The sequence below is a fragment of the Fusarium solani genome (assembly GCF_023522795.1).
Source record: "Fusarium solani strain SB1 chromosome Unknown bctg00000000, whole genome shotgun sequence".
In the NCBI taxonomy this organism is placed as follows: domain Eukaryota; kingdom Fungi; phylum Ascomycota; class Sordariomycetes; order Hypocreales; family Nectriaceae; genus Fusarium; species Fusarium solani.
In genome coordinates this window covers 1,102,536-1,116,597 of record NW_027072157.1, presented here as the reverse complement: position 1 = coordinate 1,116,597, position 14,062 = coordinate 1,102,536, and the positions used below count along the sequence as shown (strand labels likewise).

Below are 14,062 nucleotides of genomic sequence, written 5' to 3'. Positions count from 1 at the left end.
TCTTCAGGATGCATCGTCAGCAAACGGGGGAGGAGGAGGCCTCAGCGAAGCTAATGCATGACGGGCCGCAGGTCGTCGGTATCGGTCCTTTGAGGACGACGTGACACTTGGTCAAGGAGATGATGCCTTGTTGCGGAAGTGTGTAATCCGTCATCTCGGGAGTCTACCAAACGCGAACATCAGACGAGGACGGGAAGGAAGAGTTGTGTCTTCGGAACAATCCCAAGCTCGTGTACGATGTGACGACGACCCGTTTGCGCCTATCACAGTGTCATCACCATGGTGACAAGGAGCAGCAGATGTGATGGCGAAATTATCCGGTACTTGACTCGTCGCCATTTTCGGATGCTTGAAACTTCTGGGGATGGAACAGTCCGAAGCATGACGTCGACGATTCCCTCCAAGATGACCAGGGCAATGCTTCTCATGGGCAACTCTGCGGTTCGCTGTCCCATGCCGGGATGTATACCGACCCGTTGGCCGACCTCAGAGCCTTAGATTGAAATACGAGGTTGCGCAACCCAATTCGACCGGCTGCGGTATTCTGGGCTGTCAGACTGTCCCTGAGCTGGACCTCAACCTGGATCCAGCATCGGCCAATCGCTCTCGCGGGTCCGTTGGTTACATGACAAGAGGCTTCTATTTGGGGCCGCTGCCCAGATTCGAGTACTTCAAAGACACTCCCACGTGAGTTCTACCGAGTTCTGCCGTGAGAGGACGATGGCGTTCGTCCCCTGTCCACCCCTGCCGCGGAGGCGTCGTTGCACAACTCTCAGGCGGCATGTCAAGCCATTCATTTAGCAGCAAGTGATTGCGCGCACGTTGTCGACTGTTGTCGAACTGGTTGTGCCGAGTCAGCCTCAGCGTTGGATGTCATGCATCTTGATGCACCTGCCATGTCACTACGCTGGGTGAGGAGGTGTCTCTGGTCTTCACCGCAAAGTGCGCTGCGGCTTTTCGATGAACAAACATGCACGGACAAAACAATTGTCTCTGAGCATTGATTCAGGGTAGCAACAGGAAAGAAAGGGGCTGGCGAGGTCAACAGAAGAGAGAACTGCACGATACCGTCTGGGCTGACCGTCGACAAGGCACGCGTGCGAGAGCCTCAAGATGCAACTGGCTGGGATAAGCTTCCAAATGACGGCATTAAATCAGCCGTCTCTTGGCTTCTTCTCACCGCAATCCTGCAGCCCATGACGCGCGTTATCAACTCAGCTTCAGGCGCGGGAAGCATGGCGGGGAAGGCCTCTTTGTGTAACCACACGACGCCAAACGCAACGCAACGGGATGGGCCCAGCCTCGAGCGAGAAGAGCAAACAAAGCATAGAATGGCATGATGATCATCGAAAGACGAATGAGGCTCAATGGGAGCAAAACGGAATGCGTCAGACTCAAATGCCTGCCTGCTTGCCTCAAGTCAGGATCTGCAAGATTTGCCGGCAAGCTGCACAAGACGAGACAATGCTCAGAGTTTCCCACCCCAGCCCTAGCAATTGCGCTGAACACTGTTCGCGAAAGGACTATGGCTATTGGTTACCAGGCTGCAAGACCCCGGTCGACTGCTCGCTTGACCTGCCAAACAATGGCCATGGGAGTCTTGGGCATGCGACACAACGAGTGGGAAGTCGGGGGAGAAGAAGGCCTTTGTCAGGCACCCCCATTGTGCGAGGGCTCTGAGGAACCACTGGGGAAATACCCCATCGGGCAGAGTTTCTGAGCTGGTGTTGCTTGTTGGTTGATATGCCAGCACAGAGACAGACAGACATGGCAGTTTCTCTGAATACCATAGAAGTGACATGCTGCCGGCTCACCTTGCCTCTCCTATCAACTTTGACAATGTATGACGGATATGTCTGGCCAGAAGAGTGCAAACCCATCGTGGCAGCCACACCTACCGACTCCCGTTTGGCCATGACTACTCGCAACGAGGCGCTCTGATTGCGCGCTGCGAAAGACAAACGGCATCAGAGACCCTCGAAAGGCTGACCCGCCATAGGCAAATTGCCCGCCTCGTCGCTGCAGCCTCTCGGGACTACGCAGGGCGGCTCGTTCTGAAGCCCACCATGGACGCTTCCATGCAGGCAGCCCCCTCCCCCAGCACCCGTGGGCATCCACGCCGTCGCTGGAAGGCTCCTAGAAGAAGAAGGTCATTCCATCACTCATACCATACGAGGCTATTCTCGTCGGACGCGGGTAACCGCAGGGGGGCGGTGTAACGCCCTACGGCCGGTGGCCACGGACACACCAGCCTGATCTTGTCCATGCTGCCGGTCCTGCCGTGGGAACTATCACTGCTTGTGCTTCTGCTTGGTGCGTCTGGACTCACGAACAGGAAGAAGGGGGGGAGCGGTGTTGGTGGGTGAAGGCCGTTTATCAAAACGAACCCATCTTGAGTCCTTCCCCCATCCCTCTTGCAGCGTCCCGTCTTTTCGGTTTGCTGTTTCCATCCCACCCTTCTCCGTTTACATTACTCCGGTTACTGTTCGTCCCGGCTTTCTTGCTCTGTCGTTTCGAGTTGCCAAACTCATATCTGGCTGAAACCCTCCTATCCATATTGCCCTTCCCTCGAAGAGCATGTTCGGCCCGAACCATCACTCTTCTTTATCTGCCTCTTGAATCACATCCATGGCACGCCAGGCTTCGAGTCGACTCCGGAAGAGAGGTTGTAGCAGCGGCCACGGCTGGGGCTTCATCGCGGCCGACGTCGAGGATCCGCCGCAATGCATCGCCATGTGCAGGGAGAGGTTCCTGCGGGAGCTGTTGCCCAAGGATGAGACATTCGAGCGAGCGTGCGAGGCGCTGGGGGACAAGGGCGAGCAGCAGCACCGGTCCTTCAGGGCTCTCTACTGCTGCGACTCTCAGCTCTGTGGCGTCGACAACCTCGGCGAGCGTGGGAGAGACCGTATGTGCGACACTGGAAGGTCTGAGGGCACGAGGTGCTGATGAGCAACTAGCCAATGTGAATTGGTTCATCAACGCCTGTCAGGAGTAAGATATTTCTTCTATTTGAGTGAGGTTGTGAGTGAGCCGAGGCTGACACTGCTATCAGGATCGGCTATCACTCAATAGTTGACCCAGGTCCTCCAGAGGTAGACTACGTTTGTGATCCTGAGTCTACTCATGGAGGTGATGTTCATTGTCACAAGGCTCAGCCAGCAGATAGGGCCGAGGATGAAGCACTCGAGAGTGTATCGAGCACATCTCAGGCACCTGCATCAGAGGCTGCCACGTCGAAAAGGTCTACGGCTTCAGAGACTTCTACATCAGCACCGGTACAGAGCTCAATGCCCGATACAACATATTCCACTAGTAGCGATCCCTCACTGGTCACCACCTCGGAGCCTTCAAACAAGGAGCAAGACAAGAAGGATGAAACTGAGCTTCCCTTGGGCGTCAAGATCACCATAGCCATCTTGTCGGTTGTCATTCTAGCAGCTGTCATTGTCCTTGTCGTATGTCTCCTTCGAAGGAGAAAGTCCCGCCGTAACGACATCCGCAGACTCATCAAGCACCCAACATCACCTCCCCCTGCAGACTCACCTACTCCCCTCGTCTCGCCGACTCTCTCCCACACCGACGCAGATGGCGTGCCTCTGACACCACCAGCGCGACTCAGGGAGCGTAAGTTCCTCCCTACGCTCAGCGAGCCAAGTCTATCGCCGACTAGTGGCAGGCATCGAGATCGCTCTGGATTTCCCGCGTCCCCTCTCTGTTCGCCTACCAGCAGCAACTTGACGCCAAGGCATGAGAGGACGCCAAAGATCTACAGTGCAGACCAAGTTCCGCCTGTCCCTATGATTGTCATGACGGCGCCAGAAGGGGGACAGAACGACGGCTCGACCAGTTTCAGCGGCGTCACTACTCCCGCTTCTGTTCAAAAGATGCCTGGCCATGGAAACGGTTCTCCACTGCGTCCTCCACGATCTCGGGATGGACTGTTCAAGATACTCGTCAGCCCAGGACCGCCGCCGACCAGGGCACTTCCATCCACGCCCCCTAACCGACCATCGACCCCTACCAAACCCCTATCCAGTCCGCCACGAAAGGGGGCGACAGTCTATGCTCCTGCCCAGCAACTGACGAAAGATATTGTGCTCTCGCCAGAGGCAAGGGAGCTTCGCGGCATGACGGAGAGCTACGCCAAAGATGCCGGGAGGCACAGCGGGGGAAGCTGGAGCGGAATTGCTGGGTCATCGCTCGTCAAGGGGAGGAGTGTGAGTAGCCCAGTGATGGAGGAAGCAGATCTTGAGCGGCTAGGAGGGAGATATTAGAGGGGGAAAATGAGTGCAAGTGAAGATAAAAAGTTATCTTGGCCTCATACATGAATGTGCATGTATCTCATAGCAGGGTGGGAAGGGTCATGGTGATGATGAGTGAGTACATGACATGATGAGACTTCATGGATGTATCGTTACGAGTGTGTTTGACGAGTTTACAGTATAATTACCCCTTAGGCTTGTAGTGTGTAGCATGTCTTTAAAACTTGTATTCATTTGTCTACATGTCTCTTTAAATACCCAGCTCCTTCAGCGACTTTACCAAGTCAATGATGCTCTCATCAACCTTGATCCAGTCGATGCCCAAAATCTTGTTGGTCTCGTCAACGTTGAACTTGAAGATCTGGTCCTTTGGCGGTAACTCGCCCCCCTTGACCTCAGGCCCGGGTAGCTTGTCTGCAAACTCGGGAAAGTTGCGCTGCACAGCGTCGACGAACTCGCGGTGGGAGAACCAGCCGGCTGTGGCAAAGAGTCGCTTACCGCCGGCTTCGGGGTTCTCTAGACCGCGGACGTGGGCGCGGGCGGCATCTCGGACGTCGATCCAGAGGGGCACGGGTGTGCATGGGGGGATGCTGTCCTTCCAGCCGCCGCGGAGCAGGCTCACGACACGTTCGTTGGATGTGTTGATGCTCTCCAGAGTTGCGAGGTGCTTTGAGACAGGACCTAGGACGAGAGGTGGACACACAGTCACCAGATCAAAAGAGGGCTTCTCGTTAGCGACAAAGTCCCAGGCCGCACGCTCGGCGAGAGTCTTTGAGGCGCGGTAAGCAGTCGCAGGGGATCGCGAGATGTCGTTGACTGTGACTGGGTTCCAGCTCGCCTCGGAAAAGGTGGTTGAAGGGTCAGTAAGCTTGTCTTCGTCTAGGATTGAGGCAAACGATGACGTGATGACGACACGCTTGACAGACGGTGCTGAGGCGTGTAGGGCCTTGAGGATGCCCGTCGTGCCAATAACAGCGGGATCAACCAGATCCTTCTTGGGATCAGCTACCTCAAGTCAGCTCCTTTCTCTCATTTTACCATGTTCAGATTTCTCACTGATATTAAAGTGAAAGGGGCTCGCAGTGTGCAACACTGCGTCGATGCCAGGTGTCTTGGCCACCTCGTCAAACGCCCCCGGCTGAGCAATGTCCGGCACGATGACCACCTCGAGCTTGCCGTCCGCGGCCTTTCCCGGGTGGGCGTCACGGATCTTTTGGGCCTTAGCCTCGGAGCGGACGGTGGTGACGACGGTGTAGTCCTTTTCGAGGAGCTGGTCGAGGATGTGGGCTGTGTGATGAATTAGGAGAGGTTCACGTGAGATATAGTCATGTCTCTGGTTGAGAGGTTTGATGGAGATGCTGAGTATGACGTACCGGCAATAAAGCCTGAGCCACCTGAAGACATGTTAGCATCATGGAAATCATCTGTTGGGCATCTTGACTTACCAGTGAGTAGAACCTTGGTCATGATGGGAATAGTGTTGTTGAGTCTTCTATCCAGTCTAATCTTTATCGTCCAATGTTTCTAAATGACCAACGGTCCATCAATTCAGTGTATCTGGACTTGTTCAAGCTCTTTCCTGGCGTCAATCCAAGGTTGAGTTGGCGAGTGAGTGAAGGAGGGGGTTTATAAGCAATGGAATGCTTGCCCCGCATTCGTCATTCGAGCTGGCAAAGACGGTTGCTTCGGAATCCCCCACTGCTCTTGCCTCTTTTTCTCTTGCTGCTTCCTTATCGGCTTCTATTCGCGGCATACATATATTGATAGGTATCTTAGGTAAACATTGCACTTGGACTAAACAGGCAATAGGAGATGCTTAGGCCTCATGTCACGGGTGTATTCATATCTCGCTCGTATCCTTCACAACCAGACGTCACCAGCTCTGCATCATACAAAGTAAAATTACAATTGAGGCATATAATCGAGAGGGATTGTCCATACTACACGGGCCTATGCCAAAGATTCGCATCCTTCATTAGGGCTGCTTGCTCATGGCTATCGCCTCATCATGGCCGCCCAACTTCCAACCCGATGTGCAAATCGCTGTCCCTCCTCCTCATAGAAAATCATTCGCTGGGCGCCCATTCATTAGGCCAAATTGCCCTCGCTTCATGGATCCCACTCTCGGATATGTCTCGCGAGCGCAATCCACCCAATTCCATTCTATGCTTGCCATGAACACATGCCCTCGAGTTGGATCGCCGCTCGTTTCTTTTTGCGTGTTTGCCCATCTACTATCGTGGTGCAAACTCGCCAGGACCGTCATCTCTCTCCTCGGCCCTGACATGCTGTAGTTGCTGATTAAACCTCTCAGCTGTTGGTATCGGATGTCTCCGCCGCCGCTGGGGGTGCCGGTGTCTCCGGAGGTTGAGGTTGGCCAACACCGCCCAGGCCTGGGGGTGTAGGGGTCTCTTGCGGGATGGGTAGCGTCAGGGGTCCCTTGGGTACCACCACCCGGCCGGGGAGGGACTCGCCCCGTATCACCTTCTCCACCTCAGACTTGTCCAGCGTCTCGTACTTAACGAGAGCCTTGGCCAACAAGTCCAGTTCCTTTCGCTTCTCTGTGAGCAGGTGTCTGACATCCTCGTATGACTTTCTCAATGTCTTTTGGACCTCACCCTCGATCGCTGCCTTGGTCGCTGAGCTGAGATTCTCGTATCTCCTGCCATATTCGACAGGGCCTAGAGCACTCGACATGCCAAAGAGGGTCACCATCATGAAGCTGAGATCGGTCGCTCGCTCCAAATCCTACAGGCCCAGAGTTAGTTCAACACATTCAAAAGGCTGATAATAAGCTCTTACTGATGAAACACCCGACGTGACCTTGTCGTCACCATATCGCATCTCCTCAGCCATCTTGCCTCCGAGCAACACTCGGATGTTGGACATGTATTCGGCAGCAGTGTAAGAGTACTTGTCCATCTGAGGAAGTTGCGCTGTGTGACCCAGAGAAGGACCCTTGGGGAGAATCGTGACCTTGTACAGGGTGCTGGAGCTTTCCTTGTCAAAGAGCTGGACAAGGGCGTGTCCGGCCTCATGGTACGCCGTCATTTCCTTCTCCTTTTCCGTAACAATCATCGACTTGCGCTCGGAACCCATCGTCACACGGTCAAATGCCCAGTCCATGTCCTGCTTTGAAACCATCGTGGCCTTGGCTCGGCTTGCTCGGAGAGCCGCAACATTGAGCATGTTCTCAAGCTCAGCACCAGATCGGCCAGGGCAACGGGCAGCGACAGCCTCCAGATCAACATCGGGAGAAACCTTGATCTTCTTCGCGTGGTGCTTGAGAATCGCAATTCGGCCACGAACATCGGGAAGTTCAACATTGACATGACGGTCAAAACGTCCGGGGCGAGTAAGGGCCTTGTCGAGCATCGTGGGCAGGTTGGTGGCTCCAATGATGATAATCTTGGTTTCCTGGTCAAATCCATCCAGTTCGGTGAGCAGCTGGTTCAGAGTTTGCTTGGCGTGAGCCTGATCTCTCGGGTTTCGCTTGCCTCCAATGGCGTCAAGCTCATCAATGAAGACAATGGCGGGAGACTTGGACTTGGCAGCGGTGAAGAGCTCGCGAACTCGCTTGGCTCCGACACCCACAAAGATCTCATCAAACTCACTACCAGACATGTAGAAGAAGGGAACACCGGCTTCACCAGCAACAGCTCGAGCAAGAAGCGTCTTTCCGGTACCGGGAGGGCCAACCAGGAGAACACCCTTGGGCAACTTGGCGCCAAGGTCGCTGAACTTCTCAGGGTTCTTGAGGAACTCGACAACCTCCTGAAGCTCCTCCTTGGCCTCATCGCAGCCGTGGACGTCGCTGAATCGGGTGGTTTGCTTTTCGGCCTTGACTTCAGAGTCCTGCTTGGCACCGGGTCCGCGACGGTAGGTGCTGAGCGTCTCAATTACGATCGTGACAGCGGCGAAACAGAGGTAGGTGATGACAATGAAAACAGCGAGAAACTTGAACCAGCGGAAGATGACGGATCGGGTAGACTCCTGGACAATGACGTGAATGGGCTCGCCCTTGCCACCCATGGCGTTGGGGGCGACTCCAGACCCGCCCACAGCAGCGTTGGCAACGGCATGCTCAAAGGTAGGCCACTGGTTGTTTCCGGTAGAGGCCACAGTCGGGTTAGCAGCCGAGGAAGCACTGGCCCCGAGCAGGGCAAGAGCCTTTCGGTAGGCATCGTCAGTTGCGGGGTTGGTCGCGAATCGTCCAGATTGGTATCGCTCAACGAGAATAGCAGGCATGTTGGCTCGGAGTAGAAGTTGATAGAAAGCATTCTGCGCATTCGCATTACCGGGGTTTCGGTTGGCAGATTCCTCAAGAGTCGCGAGTTGGTTGCGAGAGATTCCGTTAGAAGTTCCGAATCCTCGTCGCTGAGCGTTCAGAGAACCAAAAGTAGAGATACCACGAGAAGATGACAAAATACCGGGGGACGATCGCATAAACGGACGGATGATCGAAGGAGACGACGCAGCGCGGGGTTGAAAGTAAGGATGTCGCAGAATGGGGTTGGACGCCTGGAGGCCTACCCGGCCGAGGCTGGAGATGGTGGTTTGTGCAGTAGTCGGCTTCATCGCATCGGATCCTGCGCGCGAGGCAAGAGAGCCAAAGTTCACTCGTCGAAGAAAATCGGGAAGCTGGGTTTCGGCAGCCTGTGCCAGCAATTAGCTTAAACTCATGAGCACGCGACCCAGGCTGCGACTTACGTGTTGAGGCTCAGCGGCCTTGGTCCTTGCGACAGACTGTTCGACGTTGTCCTTGGATGAGGGAAACCGGCGGGGGAGAGCAGAAGTCGAGCCTCTCCAAGGGACCATCACAGTGTTTGCGATTGAGGGCCATAGTTCCGTGGTGGCTGCTGCCATGTTCTGACGCATTCGTCAGCGCCGTCCGCCGCCATGTCAAATCCGCAAACTCCGCAGGCACTCACCGGCAGCACCATGGCGTTGTAAGCCATGACGAGATGTTTGAGGAGCCTAGTATGCCCCAAAGAATGATGATTCAAGACTATTGATCAAAGAACGGTCGGGTCGGAGAGGTTCGATGACGTCCAGGTAGAGTTTCGGCTGGCTGTCCTGTCGGTTGCAATGTTTCAACGGCTCCCGGGACAGGCAGGTGGGACGTGGGCTTGGTATCGTACGTCTGATAAAAGACACGAGAAGAATAATCTACCGGGCCGTACTCATCGTGATGAATTGCGCACAGCCATCATCGGTAAGTCAGTTGGTAATTGTTGGGGAGTCTGGTTTGCTTGCCACTCTCGTCCGCAGTTCGGCATCACGAGGCGACCTTTCCCATTCTGGGTTGTTGCTGAGTCATCTCCGCTCGGCCGCCAGATGTTCCGACCGCCGATTCCGGTGAGGTCATTTGAGGTTATTGCCATTGGATTGGTCTGGGTTCACAACTGAACCCCTGTTTGATTCTAGAATGGTCTATTGCCATTGAGTTGAGTGTAAGTTGGAGGCATAGTGTTATTATCAAAGGGACAGACATACAACAACTCGCCAAAACGCTCGCTGAGAAAATTCAAGATTGCAAGGGCCAAACATCACACTACGCGTTGTATATATGGTAGCTGTCTTCCCCTCTACTGCGCTTTGTGCAGTAAATTACCAAAAACCTAGGCCTCGTCTCGTGTGAACGCTCAACTCTTTTTGTTCCTCCACGTTCCCGTCTTTCCGTCCATCCCACCCATCGTCACTCATGATCGCGTCCGTGAATCCAAGCTCGGCATGCCGTTGTCAGCGCTGAAGAAGTGGTCTTCTAGATGGCACCGAATCCCTCCTATATACCCCAGCCTTGCCGCCGCCCGCCCTGTCGCCCGCCCGCCCACCCTCGGTCTGGGAATAAACTGTACGCCTGATCCAACATCGACACAACTTTTTGGAGGGTATCAGCGTCATCTTATGCCAGAACGGCAAGAACTTGAAATGCAAATCAACTCAAACAAACTGCAACAGACTGTGAAAGAAATGCCCAAGAACAGCAAATATCCCAGAGAACCATTAGGTGGTGAGGCTGAGTTGATGGGAAACAACCCATCGTGTGTGACTCAGACATCACACTTGCTGCGCTCAAACAGAAAAAAGAATAAAAATCGCAAAAAAGGGTGAAGAGTAGCCCGTGAGTTCGCTCAGGATGAGGCTAGACTAGAACGCCAATAGATGCTCTCGCGTTGGGTATAGTATCTTTCATGCGGTCTAGGGGAAATGCCAATGGACTTTGTTCAACAGGCTCTCAAGCCCGTTCATGTCAGGTCCTAAAAGTCCTGGTGGGTATATTCTCTTCAAAAGAACAAGAATCAAATCAATGATAGGGGAATCGTTGCGTGGTCCAGCCCGGGTATGATTATGGTGTTACAAGTTATCGTCGTGAACAAAATGACGATCTGGAGCATGGTCATCCAAGGGAATATTCGTTAAACATGAAACGGTCTCCAAGCTTGAATCGATCACAGGCTCGCAAGCCTGCTGCTTGGTAGCTGCATTGTCGGGTCATCAAACTCAATCTTCGGTCCGTAGAGATCGTAAACCCCAGTTCCGTAGGCCGGCAACTGTCCAATAGTCGTGACTTCGATCGGCGGGTCGTAATGAGCCCACTGCTCCTGTTGTGGCTGAGTAGGCGGTTGAGGATAGTGGTCAGCCGGCGGAGCCTGAATCTGCGGTGCTTGGGAAGTCACAGGTGGCTGAGACTGGCTCATGGGATGTTGGATAGGTTGGTGGTACTGGATTATAGCCGGCTGAGAATCCGCCGCGCTATAGGCTGGTGGGTTTCCAGGTTGATGCGCGTAGAAGCCCTCCGGGATCATTGGGCTAGGAACCGAGGTGGCAGAGAAGGCACTGGGACTGCTCTGAATCGAGGTTGCAATTCCTGAGGCCGGATATGGTATGTCGATGGGAGGTCGCTCCACCTGCTGAGGGAGTTGATAATGAGGCTGAACGGCACTCGTCATGGTGGCAACGCCGGGGTTTCCTTGCTCAGTTACATAGTATGCCTGGCGTGGCATATTCGTGGGTCGATGAACCATCTGGACGCCCGCATGATGGTCAGGCATGGGTGGTCCATGGAACTCGTGGGGAATGTTAGGAGGAAGGCCTTGTCGGCCGCCGTACTGCTGCTGAAGATGCTGCCCATGGACTTGCTGCTCAAAGTCGGCATAAGAAGCCGAGCGATGCAATGAGCCGTGCGGGATCCCTTGGTTCATGGGAACCATATCCTGGGGGGACCAGGTCATCCCAGAGTGCTGAGGAGTGGACGGGGGCTCGTCATCATCGGAGTCCGAGGAGCAATCGTCCAGGATATCGTTGGGGTTCATTCCTTGTTGGTGCGATCGACGTTGGTGCTTGACCATTGTCGTCTTTCTGCAGAAGCTGGAATGCGAGTTAGCAAAGGGGATCGAAGACATCCGTGTCTTAACCTGCCTCTTGGAGCACCCGTCGTGGGCGCACTTGTAAGGGCGCTTTCCAGTGTGAATCCTTCGATGACGGGCAAGACTCGAAGACTGTTATGGCTAGTTAGCGTGGTTAAGGTGTAAGCCCTAATCATACGTACATCTGAGAATCGTTTTCCGCATCCAATGTGCTGACACTGGTGTGGCTTCTCTCCAGTGTGAGTTCGGATGTGAACGGTCAAGGCACTCCGTTGAATGAAGCTCTTCCCGCAACCGGGGATGGAGCACGAATAAGGTCGCTCATTGGTATGTATCCGGTAGTGTCTCTGCAAATCGGATTTGCGATTAAAGCTCTGGTGACAAGTGTTAGCTTGGTCGAATATGAGTCTCAGGGCGTGCTCAAGTACTTTAGTGCATGATTGCCAATCGCACTGAAAGGGACGAGCGGTAGGCTCGTTTTCAACCAATTCCATCAGCTCCATGTTGTCTTCGTGGTGGTCTCGGTGATGACGAGGGGCGTTGCGCCGATGATGTCGGTGGTTGTTGGGTACAGTAATGCAAGCCACCACCTAATCACAGCATGCTAAGATTGGCTGGCTCGGCGAGGAATTGTTGCAGTTCCGAAAGGATATCAAGTCTTGTTCGGATCTGGAGATAGAGTCACAACCAAGTAGTTGACTCTTAGGCGAAATTAAAAGCACGATTAGCGCGAAAGCGAGGTAGGGTGGTGGTGGTGGTGGTGGTAGAATAGCAGTCTAGTTGAGTACTCCAAAAGATGAGAATCAAGACTAAACAGTTATCCAAGGACTATGCGTCAAGTGGTTCGCAAGTGAAGGTTTCTTCTGTATATCGAGTTTTGGTGGCGTGTCCAACGTGTGACTGAAGATATGAAAGAGGCAGATGGGGAGGAGACGCAAAGCGCGGGAACTGGCAGCTCAACTTAATAAGGCGTGTTAATGCAGGCAGATCCAGGCCTAGTGGATCGGGAAGAGATTTGGCTGGGGCCGGGGAAAGGATCGGAAGAGGTGCTGAGCCTTGCGCGTGGTCCGAGCTGGTACTCCTGTCCAGGTCCAGGTTGTTCCAGACGAAGGATCGGGGGACTCCGCAACGAAAAACACAGACAGATGAAGACCTCGTAGATCAGCTGGGGTCGGTTGGGAGATGCGAGAGGGCGACGTCTGCGGCGGCAACTGTGTTGATGTGAAGCGAGCCACAGTTCGTTCTATACGGCTGTGTTATGCCCTTGTAGGCGAGTCGGCTGTTGTCTCGAGGACGATTGGGTTGATAGAGCTAAGGAGTGTGCGGTCGAACCGGAGTATGGAGATGTTGAACAGAAATAGCTCTGCCTTGGGTCTACAAGACACAATCGCTGGGAGCAAGAGTCTTATGTGACGACAACTCGGTAGGGACGAAGCCGAGGTCAAGGATAGAAACAAAGATTGGGGTTTGAGATGGACAAGAAGCTGACGCGGTATGCGCCAAGTGAACAGGGCCTTGTCCAGGGGATGAGATTGGCCAAACGAGCTGTTATGAGTTCGAGAGGTTGAGATGGGTAGGTCTGGCTCAAGTCAGGTTTGGTGTCTAGCTGAGGCAAGTCGAGTCAAGTATCCGGACTGCGAGACGGGGGAGTCGGCGAGATATCAATAAACGGCCAGCTTGCTCTGGGCCTGGGACGAGACGAGGTCCCGCTGGGTAAGGGCAGTGGAGAGAGTGCTTTGATAGCAGCAGCAGCAGCCCAGGACTAGGACCATGCAGATGCCAAATGACAAAGTGGACGGGGGAGGTGAAAGACAAGACCAGGCGGCGAGCAGCGAACGCCCTCGATGTCGCAAATCGCACTTAGTTATAGGTGTGCGGCGAGCATGGCATGGCATGCACCGGGACCAGTAAGGAACCACGCAGGAGATCAAGAAGAACCAAGGGGCCCCTGCAATGGCGGGCGTCAGTGGGGCTCATTCGGCAACGGGGGGAGGGGGGACAAGATGGTCATGGGCGAGGATTTGGGGAGATGGAGGAGGGAGAGAGGGAAGTTTGAGCGAGAGGGAGGGAGGCTGATGGAGAAACAGGTGAGTGAGATGAAGAGATGCATCAGGGGCCAGGAAACGATATGTGGGCATGGATCCATGGGATGGGATGGACGGGCAGGATGGAGAACGGGGCGGGCACTAACAACGGACTGAGACGAGGAGGTATCGAACATATCGATGGCGGCGTAAAGTGCCCGGGGTGAGCTAAGAGCTGGAGTTGGTAGGTAGTGCGTCAAGACGTATGGGCGAGAGTACGAAGCGATGGTCCAAGGTGGTGTAGTGCGGGCCACGATAGTGTGAGCGAGACCTGTGGTGTCTTGTTTAGGTGTTAGGGGCCGCCCCATCACCGCGAGCGCTGCGACGCAACCATTGGGCGTTTCCA

At 54.4% G+C, this 14,062-nt stretch overlaps 4 protein-coding genes across 4 annotated transcripts; 1 reads left to right on the top strand and 3 right to left on the bottom strand.

Moving 5' to 3' along the window:
• Window positions 1–2,628: 2,628 nt before the first annotated feature.
• Window positions 2,629–4,274, top strand: MRS44_000359 (uncharacterized protein; the record flags this gene model as incomplete). The annotated part of the gene is made up of 3 exons (XM_046272456.2): window positions 2,629–2,905; window positions 2,958–2,991; window positions 3,053–4,274. 3 exons carry the CDS (start codon window positions 2,629–2,631, stop codon window positions 4,272–4,274), a joined length of 1,533 nt encoding a protein of 510 aa, XP_046129515.2.
• A 238-nt stretch (window positions 4,275–4,512) lies between these two features.
• On the bottom strand, window positions 4,513–5,729 carry MRS44_000358 (uncharacterized protein; the record flags this gene model as incomplete). The annotated part of the gene is made up of 4 exons (XM_046271216.2): window positions 4,513–5,267; window positions 5,319–5,549; window positions 5,636–5,656; window positions 5,708–5,729. The coding sequence occupies 4 exons, from the start codon at window positions 5,727–5,729 to the stop codon at window positions 4,513–4,515; spliced, it is 1,029 nt and encodes a 342-aa protein (XP_046129516.2).
• An 843-nt stretch (window positions 5,730–6,572) lies between these two features.
• MRS44_000357 (uncharacterized protein) lies at window positions 6,573–9,220 on the bottom strand (the record flags this gene model as incomplete). Its single annotated transcript, XM_046271190.2, has 4 exons — window positions 6,573–7,010; window positions 7,065–8,918; window positions 8,973–9,131; window positions 9,194–9,220. The coding sequence occupies 4 exons, from the start codon at window positions 9,218–9,220 to the stop codon at window positions 6,573–6,575; spliced, it is 2,478 nt and encodes an 825-aa protein (XP_046129517.2).
• A 1,494-nt stretch (window positions 9,221–10,714) lies between these two features.
• MRS44_000356 (uncharacterized protein) lies at window positions 10,715–12,135 on the bottom strand (the record flags this gene model as incomplete). Its single annotated transcript, XM_065624000.1, has 3 exons — window positions 10,715–11,764; window positions 11,815–12,006; window positions 12,061–12,135. 3 exons carry the CDS (start codon window positions 12,133–12,135, stop codon window positions 10,715–10,717), a joined length of 1,317 nt encoding a protein of 438 aa, XP_065479731.1.
• Window positions 12,136–14,062: the final 1,927 nt, after the last annotated feature.